Genomic DNA, 21,645 nt, shown 5'->3' with positions numbered 1-21,645 from the left:
CATAAAAAGACATGTATGTATAAAGCTAATAGTATCGAAACTTTTATGTAAAATTTGTCCGTCTATAATCTGCTAAATGCCAGATTTAGAGAAGGAAGATAAGACGAGGACATACAGACAAATACCAACATATTTCATATCTAGTGTAAATAAAAAAGTGAAAGAGCGAATATTTGACATTTGAATATTTGAACATTCTAAGAGATATATCTCAAACTTATAACACTAAAATCGTACTGTAACCTTAGGGATCGCGTGAATAGTGCCTCGCTATCATAGATACCGAGAGAGGTCCACCATATATCCCAGTGTCTATAATTATCGATCCTTGATACATCCAAACTGTTGTAACCAGCCCTGGTACATCACCCTGGTCGGTAAGTACTTCTGGATACACATAATCCGTGGTAAAATTACCAGAAAATGACATCTTGGATATATAGCTGGACGAAGAAGTTGAAGGCTTTCCACAACTATCCTTTGATTTAGTAGCACATTTGATAAAAACACAAGCTTGAAGGTAATAAGAACCATCAACAGTATGTATGCCGTCAAACGCTCCAATAGCGTAAAGTTCATCTTTGTTAAACATACCTTCATATCCTGCAGAACAACATAGTTTGCCTTGACAAACTGTAGGTTCACCATATGACCCTCTAAGCAACATAGCTGTGTAGTTGTCATTGTTAATTGTTATTTGAACAGTTTCGAACTCTGTGACAGTATCAACGATATCACCGGTAGGACGTTTATTGTTTCCTACTAACAGTCTTCCATTTTCATTCATCAGAAGAATATCACCCTTTTGAAAATTAGAACTTTCTTTAACATATGATCGTACATTTAGTGGAGGAATGACAAAAGGTGTCATGTCTTCCACGACTAAGAAACCTTTACTGTTATTTTCGGCATTATAGTAGTATGAAGCATTCACTGAAGTACCTGTCGGCCAATATAAACCACTACCATGATAGTTATGTTGGGGAATGTGCAAGTTAGCTGCGAGCAAGTTGATTTGCATTCCTTCAGCAAATGCGGAATGAAATTCTATTGCTGCCATTAGAGGTAGTTCGTCTTGCCAAGCAGTTGGATAAGCTATATTTGTGATGTTCATCAATTTTATAAGTTGAACTGCAGGGTCATGGAATAATATGTCTGCCGAGGTAAAGGTTCCAAATCGACCGAATGGTGTGTCAAATGTTGTTATATCAGGTTTGCTCGGCTTGTCGAAATGCTTTTCCATCGAGTAGAGGTTATATTTGAAGTATCTTGCAATGAAGTCGCCATTTGGTCCATAAACAACATTTGCGCTGAACTGGTAATGCATGTCAGGCGGGCAGTTGGGTTCAGAAATTTTACAAGGTTGTCGAGCTCCAATATTAGCGACAATGTAAATTGATACATTCTTTGCCATGCAGCTGAGATTTCGCTGAACTTCAGTATCAGAAATGTTCAGTGGAGTATCACATGGGTTCCATTTTAAATTACTTATGTTTGGAATATATTCAAGGTAGGGTTTGATGCTCTCGCGTGTCCAATGCAGGCCATACAATCCATACTCGGGAAATACAATGATCTTAGCATTCTGCAACGAAATATGTGTATAAATGATATTGTAACAGATATACCTTCAATTTGCACTTTCAGAGCTTGTTCTATATGAAATAAGATATCAAAATTTCAAGATAAATTTCAATTTTACCTTTAGCTGGGAATTCTTTATTCTAGATTACAATGTCCTATGGAAAAAAGGAAACAGGTGGTTTTCTCTTTTCAAATGTATCAACTAAATATTGATACATACATCAGTTACAGTAGGATATTTTAAATTCCATTTTGACAGTAAAGGAAATACAGCATACCATGTTTGCGGCTTTCGTGGTTTGTTCCTTGTATATTTGTAGATTTTTCTCCATGAGACTGAGCGCTTGTTGTCGTGTCGTGACTTTTGACCTGTCGCTAGGATATAAAACATCATGCTCGTATACGGCTGCACGAAATTGGTCTATGGCACTGGCTGGTGATTTCAGAACACATGCCAGCAGAATACACACTAGGGACTGGGAGATATCCATCTTTCGTCATGGAATAGAAACATTAAATCAGAACAGAACAGATACTTTATTAAGACTTGTACATAGTACATCATCTATAATACATATTCTTTACATATATAATATCAACGTGACAATAAACATGACATAATGAATCTTTTATATTTAGTATTTTAGACTTGAATATAATTACATATACAGTAGTAAGTATGTGGAGAATGAACATAAGATATCAACGTTCGACAGTTAGAATTGCACTTCTGATGGTTAGAGCTTCTTTTACATATCTTTTACATATCTAGAATAAGTTCGGTTTTGATGCTGTATGAACTTATACACCGACGGACGAATAAAATATTCTACTTTTAAGTATTTCTAAAGCAAAGTATTCAATACTGCATCCATGTTATATAAAAATGAAATGAATACGTATATGCACTTCTTTTGCTTAAGCTTTCTTTTACTGTTGAGTCAGTGTACTTTATAATCGTGCAGTTACGAATTAATTTGTATGAAGGTATATATTAATTAATTAATCAATCTGTGCCTCTATAAGCCGGATGTAGAAACTAAAAATCAAATTGTATCTATGTTACCAAAGACGTGGTACCAGTAGCTCCCTTTCTTGACGCTCAGCATTAAAAGGCAACTGGCTTTTCTTCGCTCATACCCTCGTGGCGATGGATTCTATCAGGAATGAGTTGTCCAGTGATTAATTTAAGTTGTAGAACTTGCTTCTTAATCGACCTAGAATAAATTATGTATAAACTAACTTGAAACATATTTAAATGCAATACACTTACCTTAATTCATACGGTCCAATGTTGAAAGTATCTACATTTACAGTATCAAAGATAACTGTTGTGATAATGTTTTCTTATTAAATAGTGTTATCAAGGGAGTTGATAGTATTTATAAAATAAAATTAACAGTACAATATTTGTGGTTCTGTAATCGACATGTTTTATCAAAAATACATAAAACTTTTTTTTTTCAAATCTCGTAGAAACTGAGGAGATACCCTTACTCGAATCTTGGTTGCTTTCTCTGCGGTCGAGAATTTTATATGATCTGAAGACAATGAGGAGCCTTCTTAAAGTGTCACATGATGAAATAACACGTGCGATGTTATTTGCGGCTTTTTTGTTTTATCGGTTGGGTGTAGTACAAGAATCGTTGCATATTATTCATGCACTGTTATTGTTTATTCGATATAATTATGCGTGTACAGATCCGCTGTAGTTGAAAGTCCTAGAAAAATAGTTTTTAATTCCACTTATTTTGAAAGCACGGTTGACAGAAGTAAAAAAAATCTTCCGGTTTACAGACGTGTAATTTGTTAACTTGTTTCATTTGCACAAACTATTAAACAGAGATGCTCGTCCTCGTCATTTATTGTGAAAACGTTCTTGTTCTTGGAATGATTTATGAGTTAATGTTTATCCGGGGTGGTGGTATGATAAAAGTAGTTCCTTTTTAACCCTTATCCTGCTAAATGTCTATAATGAACTTGTCCATCTTTCAGTTTGGGCAGTACCATTAACTGTTAAAAGGGGTGCTTACCAAAAAGATACTGACTGAATGGCGAACAGTGCAGACCATGATCAGACTGCACGGATGTTTGCAGACTGATTTTGGTCTGCACTGGTAGCAAAGGCCGAATCACTTGCCGCCAGCAGGCTAAGGGTTAAGGAAAATGTAATTTCTCGTTTTATAAAGATTACATTCAAATATTGTCTTCATGATAATCAACAATATTTATATTTTGGCCGTAACAAGTTTCTGTCTAGCTCTATTAATTACCGCTGAGGAAGCAAACTCATCAGCTTGTCGCGGATAATGTTGGGTATTTTTTAAAACAATCATTGGTGTTTCATTATTATGCATTAAAATGATGAATTTGGGGTTGGTAGGTGCGAGAAGTAACGGGATATCGGTCAAATGAATAAGTGCTATGAAAAGAGCTAGTCTTTCGATAGTCCATGACTTTGAGGTGCCATTTATAATTAGTCGTATCCTGGGATCAAAGCCCACATCGATGGTTGTGGTTCTTTTTCTAAGCTTAAGATTCATTTAACAGGTTCATCCGGGTCGACATTTAAAAAAAATAATATTAGTTTACACTGCTTATTGTTTAGGAATTGTGTACAATGTGTGTTAAATTAATAAACAAAACTTAAACGAAAGTATAGCTAAATGAATAGCTTTCGAGTGTCTTCAGATTTCAATTCTCGTTATTTTTTTTGAAGTTACACTCATCGGTCCAAAATTGTGCGTAGCGTCTGCCCCCGTACTTATTAGCCTCATGTTTTTGGGATCATGGAGCCCATTTTACGACTTAAGCAGGAGCTAGAGACGGTTCAAGTGCTGTTGTACATTTCCTTCTAATGAACAGATTTACTCAAACCAAGATAATTTTGACTGGTAGCATTCTATGCTCCGAAATGATCTGATTATTTTATATTGCAATGTGTATTCATATAGCAATCCAATTTATTTCCATTAACGGTCTATCCTGTATGAATTTCTTTCTGTTTGACGGGATAAAGAAACAATTTATACAGTTGTTGACCATGTCATAAGTATAGTGAGACAACTGCTAGTACATATGAATTAATAGAGAAGAATGTTCTTTGGAATTGTTTGGTCGACTTAAAAATGAGATAATTGATACATATTACAAAAAAAAGAATGTGTCGTCTCCATTGAGCTTACTTTGTTAATGATTTCAGAGAATGACTTAGAATGTTCCATCCCATTTAAAGCCTATTAGGATTCGTTATCTCAGGGCAAATCGACTATATTCTTAGCGGCTATGTGCATACCGGTGTATTCATTCATAATTCCTACCGGTGTGATTAGCCGTTATGGTTTAACATTCAGTAATTCCCACAATTATTTGCTTAACAAATATGTATTATGTAGATTAAGGCAAAGTTAATGGTATCCCCCGCATTCCATTCATACCAATGTCGTCAGGTACTAAAATATAACCAAGGTGTCCTGACTGAGTTTTCTGTAAATGGCCTTGTAATTTATATTAATGTTCAGGTTAAGTGCTGAAACTCGGATTTGCAGCAGTTGCATCCGTAGGGTCGTGTATTGGTGCTGTCGAATAGTGTGGGTTCTTAGCCGCTGCACCCCGGTGCGGCCGCTCCAAGACCATGCTGGGGATCCAGACAATCGCATTATTTCCATCTCTTCCGGCACATGACTGGTCGCTCCGTAGTAGAATAGTCTGTAGAGAATAATGATAACTCTGTGACAGTCCATTTTCTGTCTGTGATAATAATGATCTCAAGCTTAATAGTGCCATTTCATTTTTCCCTTCCATTTAATAAAACAGTATCTGTTGTTGTTTCTTGTGTCAGCTACATTTTGATAAAGGACCACAATGGAAATAAGGGTTAGTTTCCTTTTTTGTGGCATCCTTATATTTTGATGTTGTGACATGTTTAATATTTCTAATTATATACACATATTTTTAATCAAAGCTATTTATTTGAATGATATATTTTTTATTGTAAATCTCTTATTAAAGCAACCCTTTATAAAATCTTATTTACAGAACTTACAGCTTAATACCATTTATCATTTAATGCAGTTTAACTTCCATCTTTTTTCTTCTGTTGCCAAACCTGCTTTATTTTGTTTTATATATGTATATTATGTATCATGTTATAAAATGTTGAAATATGAAATAAATGAATGAATGAATGAAAAAGAACTAGGACTTTGAGAGAAGCATTAAAAAATGAAGCACAGGCCCCGGTTTCACAAAAAAAAAAAAACTTAACCGGGGCCTGGCTTCTAAAATATAATCATATTGAAACATTCATTGTCAGGGCGGCTTGTAGTCTTGCGGTTGAAAAAATATTAACAATTAAGACTAAACTGAAAAGATTAACAAACACTACAAATTGTGCTATGCAAATGTTATTACACAAGGCGTATTAATATTTATATATCATCACGAGGTATTTAATCTATTTTCATTCATGTTCCATATTTAAATTTTACCTGGTTCCCGGCACAGATACTGATGTATGCAGTACAGCTACAGGTAAGACCAAGATAAAACCACGAAAATCTTGTCTTAACTTGTTTCTTCTTTACTGTAAACATCGTCTATAAATAAATCAACGTAATTTGGTCGTTGACTGTGGTGAAATGAATGAATTTATCATGTAATATATGAATGAATTACAATATTAACTAGTGTGAGGTTTCACAAGAGTGTTACATCTGGATTACTATATAGATAGTGATTCATTCCCCAAGCGTTCGGATTTTAATTCTTTTGGTAAGTTTTATGAAATTTATCGTAATAAAACACATGACATGTGTACTTAATGGTGAATCAGGCTTGGTTGGTTAAGCGACCCAGTTTTCTTTTTACAATTTCCTTCTTCAGTAGTCATAGTGACTTTATCTATGTCAAAGGGTTTTAGTCCATGTTTAATATCCGTGAAATTTTTATATATCAATATTAGATAACCATAACTACCAGTATTATTACTTGTTTTATGTTCGAATATTTCTTCTATCACAACTTCACACGTTGATATTAGCAAGTGAATAACCATGCAGGTATAAATCATCCTTTGATTTAACATCTGGAGTATCAAATTTCTCATCGATGACTTGTGTTTTATTGTAATTTGCTAACGGCGGGAAGTCTTTTGTGGAACAAGAAACAATCAATACCAGCATTCATGAGTATGTTATGTCAAGTCATCGTGGGAAATGATGCATGCTGTTTAGTTGTCTTTAGTCATTTCAGGTTCATTTGTATGTTTATCTTTTTTGAAATCATCTGAATCTTCATAATGTGAAAGTAGATCTGTGTATCTTAATCATTTCAAGTCAACTGTTAAGTTATCAGTTTGTTCATAATACATTTTCTACACAATAAGGGTTGCTATGTAATAAAATGGTATACGTGTCCGTTGTTTCATCGTAAATATTAGCTAGATTGATTGATATGGTCATAAGTGTGTCAATTTGTAATTTATTTGTTGCTCATTTATTTTTGGCTTCGTTTATATATTTATTTATCATATTAAAATGTTATCCATCCTCATACACACAAAGTTATGTTAACAGCACATTCACAAACATTTTTACATAATATATTGAAATAGTGTTTATAATCTCACGTGAGACACGATTGTATATTGGTTTGATTTAAATTTAAATGATATATCTGAGCTGTAGAATGTTGTTCATGGTCTTTGTTGTATCTGGCCAAACTATGGACCAGGGTTGGTCTTTGTTGTATCTGGCCAAACTGTGGACCAGGGTAGGGCCCAATCCCTCAAGTATCTGTGAAAAATAAATAACGTAGAGGCAAATGGGAGTTTCTGTTTCGTATATAATTCCACGCTTCAGTTATAATACATGAATGCAACATGTTTGCCTAGTTCGTGACTTTTAAAATAAATAGTCACTGAACGGTTATTGATATACACAAAGGTTGCAACGTAACTCTTTTTATGCAAAAATACACATTTATAATTGAAGTAAAGAAAAACAACACGGACCAGGTTCTAAAATACTTCATGCTTTGAATAGAACAACTAAAGGTTTATCAATGATATATCTTCAAGGGGATGTGATATTATTTGCTTCTTTTTCCAAGTAATTACAATTTTGGAGAGCAAACACAATTGATAATTCATCATACAAGTATGATCATACTAATCTTATGACACTATGATTCTTCTTGGTGGAAATTTTAGAAATTTATTACTCACCATGCGTTGAAACAATGTAAATAATTATAATTAAAACAGTGTTACTTGGCTCGTATACTTATTACAAAGCATTTTTTATTAGAAACTATTTCTTCTGCTGCCAAATGATTTTAACAATAAGCAGAACATAAAAAAATATTGCTGTTAAAAGTTGGACGTCTGACAACTATAAACATGCAAATAGATATATATATATATATAATATTTCATTTCGTTGGTATTAAATATACGAATTTCATCAGTCTTGCCTGATGAAACGGAGAATTTTTCAAGGAAAATGTTGACTTTTCCACAGTGACTCATGGCATATAAATAAACTGCTTTATACTTTTTCGGGAAAAAGTAACCATTGTTTTCGTTTTCTAGATACTTAACATAATACTGTGACAAGAGTATCAGCTGACTGCTAATTAGAATATAAATTAAGTGAGTTGTTAATTGTTTATGTTTAGAACAGCTCGGAAAAACCTGTCACGTCATTTTAAAGCAATTGTCTTCACAGGAAACGAATCAAGTGGCCATTAATTGAGTTTATATATGCGAGTGTGATTGTTTATTCATCTAAATACAAGCGGCAGATGCAACTCAAGTTTCACCAGTTAACGACTATACATATTGAGGTTTTATAGGATTTTCCTTAATTTCGAAAAGGACTACGACAGATAGAAAGCGGAAAATTTAGTTCGAGAGACAAGAAATAATGTAAGCAAGTTTAATATATTTATGTTATAACATCTGTTAGGTACGGTGTATTTTTTTTTCTATTTTGAAGAAGCATTTCTTTCAGCAGTATTTACAGACGTGTGTTTGTTTCATGTTTTCTTGCAAAAGAAATATCTAGCATTTTCAGGTGTTTTTTTTCCGTTTCTGTGGAAACCGTTTTCTGTGGGAGTTTCTGTAATTAGGTAACTTTGATGTTAAAATTTGTATATATACTGTATATAAACACTTATTTGTTCCACGCACTGCCATGCAATATTTAAATTGCTGATAAGAAAAAAACATTTTCATGAAATATAATGTAAAGTGAGATGATGTTGTCATTTATATGACCTGAGTGAAATAAATATAAAGTTGAAAGTTGAAAGAAAGTTGTTAAGCAGAACGATAATGTCTGTATGTTAAGAAAACAGTAGAGCGGTTGTGATATACTAAGAACAATGTTTATAATGGACAGAATGTGTATTTATTTGATAAATGAATTAAGAACAAACAACAACAACAATAAGTCCGTTCCCAACCGGAACTTAATATCACACCCACGCATCAACAGTTTCATATACACTGACTTGATAAATATTAAAAACAGCTGAAAATGATCTTGTTGTCTTTAAAGTAAGTGTGCCTAGTCTTATTATGATAATTTATATAAATAGTAATATTACAGGAAGACATATTATTTTGAATCCCATGCGTACGTAGAAGGCTTATCAGTCAGTATATATGTATGAAACAGTAGTTTTTTTTTTATTAATTTAATGCTGTTTTTTTTAAATTAATGTTACGGTAGTGCAGTAAGCCAATCTAGTCTTCACGAATTAAACTTTATGGAACTTTGAAAAGAATCGTAAAGTCACGAAGTGCTATTTTCACGTTTTATGAAAAAATCTTGAACTTGTGAAATGCGAAATCTTGAAACTTGTGATATAGTGGTTCACAGTTTATAGATTTAAGTTGTGAAGTTGTGAAGGCACCTTCTGTCTTTCGTATAGTTATAATGTATTCCGTACATCAACATACAAGCTGGGGTTATACGGAAAACATGAACTTTAATAACATAGCATGCGTATCATAAAACTCGGGCTTTAAACAATCTTCAACAACTTTCATTAATCATTAACACACTTTGCGTATCCTTTATGAACCTGCGTAAAATATTTATTATTTATATGTGAACATGGTATCAAATGTCTGTATCCTTGAAATTCCACCCTCAAACGGATATAAAAAGATCAAAGATACATTAATATCTAAAGGTGAGTCGGGGTGTGTTTTTTAATGTTAAACTAGTTTGAAAGATACTCGTTTCACGGTGTAAATATTGCTGATTTGAAAAAAAAAACTATACAGGGGGTATTTCAGAAATAAGAAATAGTGCACCGTAAGTCATCTGAAACATAACTGAAATGAAATTTATCATTGGTACAATTTTTATTATCATGCACTGTAAAATTCACGTTTGTACCAAAATTCTTTTTGAAAGTATTACTAGTAACTTGAGAATGCAGTAATAAAATAGTCTTTTATTTTCGAAAACGTGAAAGAGATCAAATACAGTTTCTTATTCCAAAAACATATTGAAATGTTAATGTCTTTCCGGCGGAAATACTAATTAATAATTAACTAATTAATATCTCTAGTATTGAACGGCGTGTAACATAATATATGGCAGTACAATCCCTGTGCCGCATGTGCCATAAAGTTAAATATGCACTGACTTTCCTTGGAATAAATCTTTCTAGATTGATTGGCTAATTAGGAATTTGCATGCTGGAATCGACTGGTTTGGTCTGGTGCAATTAAAGGCACGCTTTAAAACGTGTAGGAGTGGTTTTTCGGATAAGTGAAATAGTTTGCATTTCATAAATTATTTACAGAAGGTTTTAGAGTATTGGTCTGATAACGATCTTTTTTGTGGTTTTTCTAATGCGGTCTACTGTGGGATGAGATAAACTAATATAGTAAAAAAGGTTTACAGTTTGCTTTTTAAAGAGTGTAGAATGTGGTACCAATGTCATTAGTTGGGAGGCAGGAGTTTGAATTCATTTTTTAAAAAAGTGAATGAAACAATTTTCTGTTTGAAATTCAAATACATTGGAGTGAAAGCGTTTGGAATAAACTTCAAAAGAGGTGATGTTAAAAGCTGTTATTAAGGCAATGATATATCTGTGTGTATTTAGTAGAAGATGAAGTAATTTATTTCGGGCTTATTGTATCCGCTGATCCCGTCTTCATTATATGCACGACCTAGGTGGTACCTCTCGTTATAGAACCATTCTCTTATTAAGATTCGCGTTATCCAAATAGCTTCTTTATCATGTAACGTATTATTTACACACAATCTCTTACAATGTGTTGAATTCCTGATCTGTCAACATTTTTCTACAGTAACATCATTGCATGCGAGGAAGCATTTGTATAAATTAAAGCAGGAACTATTCGCTAACAATTGTATTAACGTAACATTTTTTGTGAGTAAAGACTGTAATAATCCGTATCATTAACTAATGCCTTAACCCCCGGTCGGCATTCTTTGATGTTTCATTGCGTAAAAATTTCATTTATTTAAGCACTTGCAATTAATCTAGGATGTTCAGTCATCATCCAAACGTTTTCGCCGCTTCATCATTTGATTTGTTATTTGTGTCTTCATTTCTTAAATAAAACAAACGGTTATGTCTCTAAACAACGAAAATATTTCATCTTGAACTAATCTACGGACATTTTTCAAGCTTTTTTCAACATAGCGGAATCCAAGCGATTGTTTTCTTCTCTATAGTCGTAAGTTAATATGGCGATGTTGTTTGCACAAACTGCCAGGTCATAATACAAATGTATATGCTTTCTATGCTCATATGCGACATAATATTTTATGTAGGTATTAATAAAATCAAGTGTATTTTTCTGTTCCCAACTAACGAATTTATTTTTCATTTGATTCACAAACGTATTGTTGTTGTTGTTTATTATACAGCAAGCTAAAAACTTCAAGGAACCCAGATATATTTGTACAACCTAGATTCTTACTTTGTACTGATTTTAATTACTGTAACAAACAAAAACATTTAAACAACGTAATGAATTTATCATGCGATGCCAACAAAAAATCCCCATATCATTTTCGATACACAGTCTGTATAGTTTATTGACTGCCGGGGTTGATTTTATTTACATCAGCTTAAGAAAACGGAAAAGTGAATCACGACTAATTAAAGATACTTAAACAGTTTCAGATTGTTACCAAATACGGAGATCATGTTAACTGATGAAAGGATAAAGGGGTCATAAGTTTCTTCCGCGTACTCTAATAGTTCGAACATCCAATTCCTGAGTGTTATTTAGTTCATAATAATTTTATCCAAAAAAAAAAAAAAATGCACGAGAGAACGAATAATGTGATTATAGTATGTAATTACAGACTGATGAACCAGTTATCTTTAACAAGTCAAGGTCATATCCTTCAGATATCTGATTGTTATATATTTATATATGACATATCATCATACATTGTATATATTAAGTAAGTGACGTTATGGAATTCCATATCGTTCACATTACAGGATGTAAAAACTTAAGTATATAGATATCATTTACATACAAGGAATTTTGTCATTTTTTTGCCATAATTTATACCCGGATGTTCAGATTTGTATTCTTTTACGTTGTTCATAATGTTTAAATGGTTCATTCAAGGCATGGCCCCTCATCGATGTGGGTTCGAGCCTCACTTGGGGCATTGAATTCTTCATGTGAGGAAGCCATCTAGCTGGTTTACGGAAGGTCGTTGGTTCTACCCAGGTGCCCGCTCGTGATGAAATAATGCACGGAGGGGCACCTGGGGTCTTCCTCCACCATTAAAGCTGGAAAGTCGCCATATGACCTATCATGTGTTGGTGCGACGTTAAATCCAACAAAAAAAAAAAAAAAAATTAAGGCATGCAGATTTCTAAGTGTGCCTCTGGTATAATAAGACGTTTTCCTTATTTATATCATGTCCCGTTGCCCGTGTGAATTGTTTTATGGGAGAGTCGCGTATTACATACCAAATGATACGTTATGTCACCGTTTAAGGCTAATGTTCCACCCAAGTCCATTTGTCTTCCACGTCTATAATTTCCACACCAAAAATTCAACGTGGAAACTTTTTCAGTTTCATAATGCTTTTAAGACATCTACAATTGAAACGGAAGAAGATACACTTAACTAAAGTACAGTACTACTTTTAGCACAACATCATGCTTCGCAGTTTTCATTGAATTTTTATTAATGAGTAAGTTTTTCCTACTTTCAGTGCCTGGAACAATAGAGAGAGCTAAATGAGACACAAGACTAATTAACAAGCAAGATGATTATAAGCACAGTGAACTTTGTGAACAATTACAAATTCAGTGACTTTATTCTTGACAAAATCTCAGAGGAACAGAAGATCTTGGATGAAGAAGTTAAGAAAGCCAACAAAAGACATTCATTATGCTTGACAACATCTCCAAAGGTAAGAAAGTTTGGCCTTACAGGTATAAGGCTGTAGTTGCAAAGTTCTGTCAGTACGGCTGATCTTATGTCTTTAAGGCTTAGAGGAATTTGTTTGAATTCTATTGATGAGGAACTGCTTAAGTTATGTTATGAGTAAACTGCTTAAGTTATGTTATGAGTAAATAAAAAAAATCTGTGAAAATATCCTTTGGAAGCATAGAACGCAACCAAGCAACATAATAGCAGACCCGGTTTGATTGAGTCTGTTCATGGGAGGTAATGAAATGTGCAGCACCCCTGACGCCCCCTAGCGCCGGCTTGAGCGGAATTCTGTTACAGTAAAACTGAATCCAAAAGGACCAGAAAATATAACAACACTGAGTCCAAGTAGGGGCAGACTTTTTACAGCCGCTACACGACACTTAAAGATTGCTGTTGTGATAATGAAAAATTCTGTGAAAAGATCCTTTGCAAGAAAGCAACATAATACTCGCAGACTCGATTTGACTGAGTCTGTTTATAAGTATGGTATTACATATTCACTGAGAACAAACCTGGTCAGGTTACTCAAGTTGGGATTTTGTCATTATTCTCAGCAATGAATTGAGAATTTGGCCCAAAGTCATTCGTCCTTGGCCTTGTCCTGGCATGAAGTCTAGCTTAAATATTTCTGAAAAAAATGGTATAAGTATAAAAACATAACTAGCATGCGGACTACTGGAGGTGACCTATTATTTTATTATTTAGTATCAAAAGTATGATAAAATATATAATATATATATAAATATATTGGCTTCATATAGTAATTTTTCTGTTACATATTTTACCTATATTTCATGGAAGGCAAAAGCATGAAATAACTTTCTTCACCGGTATGAACTGCTGAAATTTCCTTAAATCTAAAGAATATTAAAAATAGACATAGACATTTATCTAAAATATACAGTGTATCCAACACCATCACTCTGTCCTCATCATTATATATAAAACCGAAAGATAACCTAGTAATTTATATATATAGTGATATATAAATACCCATGAATCACTGGCCTGGATTTTCCCATGTTGGACTCGGCTTTAGACACAATATATAGGTCACCAGACTGGTAGTTGCTATGTACAATAATAAACAAATAAACGCAACAATTATCTGGCTCTTTATCGCCTCAAACGATAAATATTTATAAAAGGGAAATTTTAAATAGGTCTAAGGCGTGGTCAATGTAACAGTTGATAGATTGGCTCCATACTTTTCACTATTTGATGTTAAAACGGGTATAGATTAAGGTGCGGTTTTAAGTGAGACGTGTAATTAACCTTATCGGGTGTTCCGAAAGGTTTATAGTTAGATAAAAGTCTTTCAATGGCAGTTGTGTTATATATACAAATACGATATAGATGTTTATATTTGTTTGTTTGTTTAACATGCGTTGGATATGTATTGGTGGCATATTAACCGGCATATTAACCTACTGACCTGTTCTCCCATAATGTTCAGATGCACTGTGTCACTAGGGGGAACATACGCTCGCCCGTGTTCCCGGTTCAGGCTCTTGACATTCCTGAGGTGCGCTTGTGTGTCTCCCACCCATCTGCGTATTGATGTACCGGGCGCGTTCGAGAACCAGGCTGTCTATACGTAAACAGCTAGGCTTGCGGTCTGGCAATGTATAGTCTAGTGCCCTATTGAACTACCGGGGTTGTCATGATATAGACATTTTATTACATGAAAAAATATTTATATGTATAGTAATACAATTGTTAAATATATCCTCGTTCAAAACTATTTCAGGCATTTAAAGTAGTCTGGATTTATATAAAGGGCCTACTTCATTTTGGTCATTATTAGCACCCTCTTCATTCAAAAAATCTCCAAATATTTGCATAAAACATTGAAATCTTTGTATAGTTCCCTAAATATTGCGAAAATGTTGTAATGCAAATATCAAAGTAAATATAAGGAAAAGTCAATTGCCTGTTTCACTGTGAGTTTAAAAATGAAGTAGGTGGTGTAAAAGTGAACGCCCAATTTAATTTAAATACTGTGAGGAAAAGTGCATTTCATCGTATTCAAGTAAGCCATCAATAACGTTAATTAGAATATGAAAGGGTGTGCACATTTTCGTATATTCGCAAATTAGTATAAAATAGGAGAAAATTATTTAAATGTGTCGTAAGCCAACAGTGTTGCTCACCAAGACAGTTGTCTAAATGCATCATTTTCTTTGAAGACATATAAAGTCGGATCGCATCCTTTCGCGGACTTGTCTTGATATTTTTCTAGTAAAGATCTGAAGCCAACTTAGAAAGAGCCAGAGATACATAGTTTAAAGGAGATGAGAAGTAAATAGTCACATATTTTAAAGCCTAAAGTAAAGTTTTAGCGGAGTTGTCTCCTTATGCGCATTTCCCCCAAAATTTTACCCAGGATCGTTTTTTTCGACTCAAGTTACTCTTTTTAGAAAATGATCGAAACATTACTTTTTTCAGATTGTGAACTTTAATGTAGTTAACTTTATATATATTTGAAATAAGAAGTGCTTGGTGTTAGTATTTTTAGCTCCAGCGCCTAGTACAAGTATTTTCTTCCGTGACAACCTACACAAAATAATAACAGAAGGAAAATAAATCACTATTGTTTGTGTTAACCACAAAAACTTAATCCCTCTCGGCATGTTTGATTTAACAGTATAAAACCTTAGATTACCGCATTATTTTATGTGCAAATTTACTTTTTCGCCCTAATCCGCCATGATCCGGAAGTAGCGCCTATATGACCTAGAGCAGACTTACTCAGACGCTTGATGTGCCTTGCCTAAAGTCTACACCGCAACAATGCGATTACAGTATCGTTTTAGGCTCATTATGAAATGTTACGAAGATCTATATCATACGTTTTCAAATGGACTCCCGGAGTTACTATAATTGACAAAATTGACAAAAGAATTGAATAGATAATTGATGTGTACCATCTGTGTCTATCCTAACAAAGCTACTATATCTCGTTTTATGGATTATATACAAAGTATTGTAGAGGATTTTTGTATTTAACAAGGAGTGGCGAACCATTGTTGTGCATCGATTTTACAAAATACATGTTACTTCGGACAAAAATGTTAACCAGTTTGAACGATCTGATCAACATTCTTTTGAAACTGTAAAAAGGCTGTTTATGAATGCGATAAAGATATTTGAAAACGAAATGGTTCTTTTACAGGAAGTGGACTTTGACAGTAGAAAGAGATCGTCGCTGAAGGCAAGGTTCTCAGGTAAGTTCCGTCGTTATTTTTCTGTAGAATAAAAGATAAATAATAGTTTAATAAAATCCTTTGTGGAAAGTAGGCGGTCGAAATGACGGTTAAAACAACAACAGTTAATGAAGTAAATTGATAGAGGTACGTCACTGACCAGGTGAAGAATGTACAATTGATGATAAGGAAGTAATTTCAGATTTTAAGGAAAAAGTGTCATGTCAACTATATTTTACGTACTTCGTCACTTTATCTTATACATGACACGACTAGAAACAAGAATTAATGCGCTGTACAGGATGAAAATAAGTTTGTATACATGGTTTAATTATGCATCATTCTCAAGTCGGCTTTACCAGTGGTAGTTTCCTACGGTTTTGATCCAACCTATAATTGTGTAGGTGCAGCGTTTAACCCAACAAAATAAAATAAATAAATTGGTTCAACCTAACCGTGACCCAACCTGACCTAGCCTGGCTCCCTGGCTGTATGGTTATTTGTTTTAAATACTGCCAACCGTTTTAAAGTAAATTTTAAGCCTCTAAAATAGCACATTTTATCTGAAACTAAACCATTCATACCTATGTTTGGAGCCAGGGGAAATAAAAAATGTTAATACAGAAACAACCTGCTGGAGTAACTTCCACTGTTCATGAAGAAAATTTATATATGAGAAATATGACAGAACAAACATAGGGACCAGAGCCAGTCTAAACCTGACCGAGACCCTTAAATTTTACTGTTGTCCGACGAGATTAGATGAGCTAAAGACATTGAAGCGGTGCTTGAAAAACATTAAATGAGCCGTGCCATGAGAAAACCAACATAGTGGCTTTGTGACCAGCATGGGCAGTCTGATCAGGATCCATGCTGTTCACTAAAGGTTTCTCTAATTGCAGTAAGCTATAAAAGCGAACAGCATGGATCCTGACCAGACTGCGCGGATGCTTGGATCCATGCTGGTCGCAAAGCCACTATGTTGGTTTTCCCATGGCGCAGCTCAAATATGAAGTACATTTACTATTTTAATAAACTTAATTCAAACTAGAAAGAAAAGGAAGTCTTGTATGCAGTTTCGGCACGGTGAAATACATGTAATCTTTTATTACTTTAAATAAAAATCTGAAATATATTTGTAATTTCTAAATAGGAGATATATCGAGAACACCGAAACAAAGTGATGCGAGCCAACATCCAACCATCACCATAGAAACAACGGACGAGTTCCGGCTTGCGGCAGATACAACTAGTCTTCACGTGGCTCTGAAAAAATCAGCAGAGTTAACAGAAAATAGTAAGAACATTCAATATTTCAATTTGTGTGTATCTTAACTTTTGTGGTATCATGGTAGTATAAAACCACTGTATGTGCCTCCGTATATAGTGTAACTTTCCCACTTGGTAAAGGCAATTTTCATACCAGCTATAAACGGTATTGATACTTCGCTGTAAGGATGATTTTAAGTAACATTATACGCTTCCAAGGCTGGGTAAATTGAAAGTGAAAGTAGGTGTTTCCTGTTGTCATCTTACGCAATGTTTACGCAATGTTAGCGTGTTTCATTCACGTGATTATGGATAGACCTTCAGCATAAAGTTAGTCTTGCAAATAATGAAAGAATGGAAATGCTGATAAAATGTTATATATCTATATAAAATAAATGCAGGAGCTTTACATGTAGTGCCATCTAATCTTGAAGTCTACATACATGCTTTTAATAGTTTCAAGGCCCCAAATATGATAAAGAAACATATGGACATTAGAAAGAAAAGGGAATTAAGTTTTGAGTTGTCTATTACACTTATAGATAAGTATCCAAGTATATGATTTTTCTCAGATCAAATTTGCCCTTATATGATTGTGTCTAAATAACATTTTATAGGAATGAGCAAATTAAAAAAAAAAAATACGAAGAAAAAGTGAAGTTTTTATTACTTTACTGTATTATATCTGTTTTCCAGATGTGTTCAGAAGAATAGATTGTGGTCAAGACCCCGAGGGCCACGGACGTTTGAATGTGTTCCAGTTGCATAGCAACCCATCGTATTACCTAGCAACAACAAATTTACGACATTTAGAATTACAGGTACACCTACATAGCTTGCTTATTATTCAACAACATTGACAACAACTCAAAATAGCATGCTTGTTATTAAGTAGGACTGGTCATATTTAATTTATGTTCTCTTAATTAATTAACTACGAATATCTTTAATATCACATTTAAGATGCATCTACAACGCTATCCCTGTATTGGTCAGCGCTGTAAACATGTCCGAGGGAACACCTTAATGTACACAATGTGCTAATATAGGCCCGACAGCACGTGGCAGGGAGGAGACGTGATTTACGTTGAATTTCATACTATTGTTATATAAACCTCGAATCCTTTCGTAACGGTTAAAGTTCAATAAATGGCAAGCAGTTATGTAAAATGTTGATTGAACCGATAATTTTAATATCCTTCGTTTAAAATTGACCATTAATGGCATACATTTGTCACCTTTTGTTACAAAACCATATAAATAACTTTATAGATAAATATCACGTATGTCTCAACCCCTTCCAAAAACTCGTACATGATGCAATGCATTTTTTCCCTTTGGTTCAATCAGAATCAGAGAATCAGAATTAAAGAGTATATAGCCTGATGTCTATGATAAAATCAGAGTAAAAAAGCAACTCGGATTAGTTAAATGTTATTTTTGTATGTTTAATATGCTTACACAAGACAGAAAACAATACTTCGTACACTGTTTCTCTTGAAGCATTTCTCACATAGTATATATTTTTTATTAGAGCTACTGTGATGACACTCTGGATCCTGAATGCCCAGATGAAAGATTTTTCCGCTGTTTTCATTCAATTTATGGAGCAGAACTGGTGCAACCCTACGCACACAAAGGTAAGATTCACTTCTCGCCTTTAATCAGGCATTATCCACTTTTAGCCTCAAAACCAAAACATGGATACCGGTTAGTCTGAATCATATTAGATAAGCCATCATTTGATTTGTAATAGTTCGTACATGTAGGAATATACGTTAGAGTATGTCTTACTTGACGTGTCATCATTTGTTCCTTTATTACAAGAAATCGTTAACTGTAATGTGAACACTGAATGAAGCATGATCCAGTTACAGCAATTTCAGTTTAAAAATGATAAATTATCTTAGTGTAAAGTAAAATACGATCCAGTTCTCAAGGAATCTATTAAAGAATTTCCCTGTCCCGTATTATAAAGAAATCTGTCGACTTTTGTGATGTCTCTATGTTGTGTTTACTTGCCTAATTGTGTCGAATTTTTTTTCAGGGTACTATATTCACCACATAGACAATTTTATCAATGTAAGGAAGTTTGAACTGAACTTCAGGCCGCCAGAGGAGTTCTTTTTCAACTTTGAAATTAGAACTACACAAGAAATCCGCAAAATAGAATCCACCAAAACTGTTCCAATGAATACTTCATCGAATAATTTACTCACAGTTAAAGACGTCACATCCGGTACAAATGGAAGTGACAGCCAATCAAATTCGTTAACGAGAACTGTTGTTCCTGACATTTCCAAGTCAAGCTTGAAGAGAAAAGACTCTAAAAAAGGAAAAAATAAAACCAAAGACAGTCCAATCACTCCAAAGAGCGGAATGTTGAGTTGCTTTGGTCTATCTGGCCTGAAGAAAAAGAAAGATAAAAGCAAGCGGTGACTTATTTCTTATCAAAACCAGTATTTTTGTAAATAGTCTGTGTTTCTTTTGTTTGTTTGTATTTATTTATTTATTTATTTATTTTCAAACTGGACCCCAGATACATTATGATCTGTTTTGGTTTAATCCTCTTTACCTGTTATTACTTATAAAAGTAGAAAAAAATCTAGAATAAACTCTGTTTTTAAATACTTGATTTTATGCTGAAAACTCCTTGAAATGAAAGAATGAGGTTTTTAGCTAAAATGATTGAAAAATTGGAAGCTGCACACTATTTCTGTCCACAATGACAGCTAAACATGAGAAAATAAATGTTTCGAATATTCATCACTTAAAGAAAAAAACTTTAAATTGATATCTTAGTTTTGAATTAAGGTAGCATGTTTCAGAACATTCTGTAGATGACAGTTTATTACAAGGTAGTAAAACAATCTCCATACCTATTCACAGCTTTTCTTAAATTTGTTAGCAACTTTATGACCACTTAGTTCTTCATGACAATTGCTTAAATACGGGTTGGACTATTTTCTCAGTTTTCCCATATAGCTATGTTCCCAATCCCGCTTCTATGGAAAACAAATTAATGAAGTTGAGGAGATTGACATTTTAAATTATCATTCATTCTCTAGGCAGTTTATTTTGTCTCAGGGGTCCTATTTTCACGTGCCATGCACGTTCTGTACCTGCGCATGGTATTACATTTAGTGTTGCCGAAGCAGACGAGATGAATAGTTCAATTCTGTATGATTTTTGATATTGTATAGATGTTGTTGTTACATGACTCATTATATAAATCACCAGTCCATAGTTTGTGCTATTGACCAGTCTATAGTTCGGCACAATTGACATTATTATATGACATCAGTATGTACATACATGCATCGGTTTTATTTTGGAATTTTAACTGAATAATGTTAGCTGCAAAATCATTAACACCTATGTGTACATGTATATATCAATTTTTAACAAAACTATGTATATAAGATGCAAAACAAATAGCTATATCTTACAAGAAAATGTTAAAACATAGGACATATTTCATATTTTCGCGGGAATACATTCTTGCGGAAACACATTAACAAGATAGTAAATTTATTTCCGGGATGATTTTGTTTCCTACTGATGCCTGTATATAAATATTTACTCTTTTTAACATGTTATGTTGTTGAGAACGGGACGTGCGTATTTGAAGAACAACAAATAAATATATCGAGTAAAATTAATAAAATCTTTCATCCCAGGCATTTAAATAATGGTATTTATTTCACGTTTGTATGACATCTAACTTGAAAAAAATCTGAAATTACAAATGCATTTACAGACAACATTCATTATATAAGTCAATGTTTATTTTGGCCAAAAGAAAGAACTTTCTCAAAAGGAAAAATTCACAGCATTGACAATTTTTACAGTTAAGTGCCATATTATTTACAAAAGAATACAAGTGGTGCTAACCGAAAATAAAAAAGTAAAAGATCAACAGAGTTTGTTTTAATATACATGTATACAACCAAATCTGTATGTAACGACCACCGTTGTAATAGTGGTCTATACGCTCGTCAGAGTTTTGAAAAAAATCTGGTATTGTCCCTTGATTTATTGGTGTTGGTAAGTATTTGTGTTAATGTCCACTCTAAAGAACTATACCTTTTAAACTTTGTACACTACTTGTGTACCATCATAAGA

The 21,645-nt window shown here is 33.6% G+C and overlaps 2 protein-coding genes across 8 annotated transcripts; one reads left to right on the top strand and one right to left on the bottom strand.

Annotated features, from left to right (window-relative positions):
• Positions 1-18: 18 nt before the first annotated feature.
• On the bottom strand, positions 19-8,256 carry LOC123554335 (pantetheinase-like). 5 transcript variants are annotated; one of them, XM_053548168.1, is made up of 5 exons: positions 6,574-6,865; positions 5,022-6,182; positions 2,651-2,801; positions 1,863-2,075; positions 19-1,585 (listed from the first exon to the last, which is right to left on the bottom strand). In XM_053548168.1, exons 4-5 carry the CDS (start codon positions 2,073-2,075, stop codon positions 245-247), a joined length of 1,554 nt encoding a protein of 517 aa, XP_053404143.1. In that variant the 5' UTR covers positions 2,651-2,801; positions 5,022-6,182; positions 6,574-6,865; the 3' UTR covers positions 19-244. The 5 variants fall into 5 exon arrangements, with proteins under 5 accessions (XP_053404143.1, XP_053404145.1, XP_053404142.1 ...); XM_053548170.1 differs by having other exon boundaries at positions 6,075-6,182; XM_053548167.1 differs by lacking the exons at positions 5,022-6,182; positions 6,574-6,865 and adding an exon at positions 7,811-8,256.
• Positions 6,219-21,439, top strand: LOC123554333 (uncharacterized). Of its 3 annotated transcripts, XM_045344410.2 has the most exons (8): positions 6,219-6,357; positions 8,263-8,512; positions 12,822-13,022; positions 16,221-16,272; positions 17,405-17,548; positions 18,217-18,341; positions 19,055-19,160; positions 19,568-21,439. In XM_045344410.2, exons 3-8 carry the CDS (start codon positions 12,876-12,878, stop codon positions 19,957-19,959), a joined length of 966 nt encoding a protein of 321 aa, XP_045200345.2. In that variant the 5' UTR covers positions 6,219-6,357; positions 8,263-8,512; positions 12,822-12,875; the 3' UTR covers positions 19,960-21,439. The 3 variants fall into 3 exon arrangements, with proteins under 3 accessions (XP_045200345.2, XP_045200346.2, XP_045200347.2); XM_045344411.2 differs by lacking the exon at positions 8,263-8,512 and having other exon boundaries at positions 6,222-6,357; XM_045344412.2 differs by lacking the exons at positions 6,219-6,357; positions 8,263-8,512 and adding an exon at positions 10,508-10,660.
• Positions 21,440-21,645: the final 206 nt, after the last annotated feature.

The sequence above is a fragment of the Mercenaria mercenaria genome, chromosome 7 (genome assembly GCF_021730395.1).
Source record: "Mercenaria mercenaria strain notata chromosome 7, MADL_Memer_1, whole genome shotgun sequence".
Taxonomy (NCBI): Eukaryota; Metazoa; Mollusca; class Bivalvia; order Venerida; family Veneridae; genus Mercenaria; species Mercenaria mercenaria.
The sequence above is the reverse complement of the archived record's forward strand: the minus strand, read 5'-3'. Positions and strand labels throughout refer to the sequence as shown.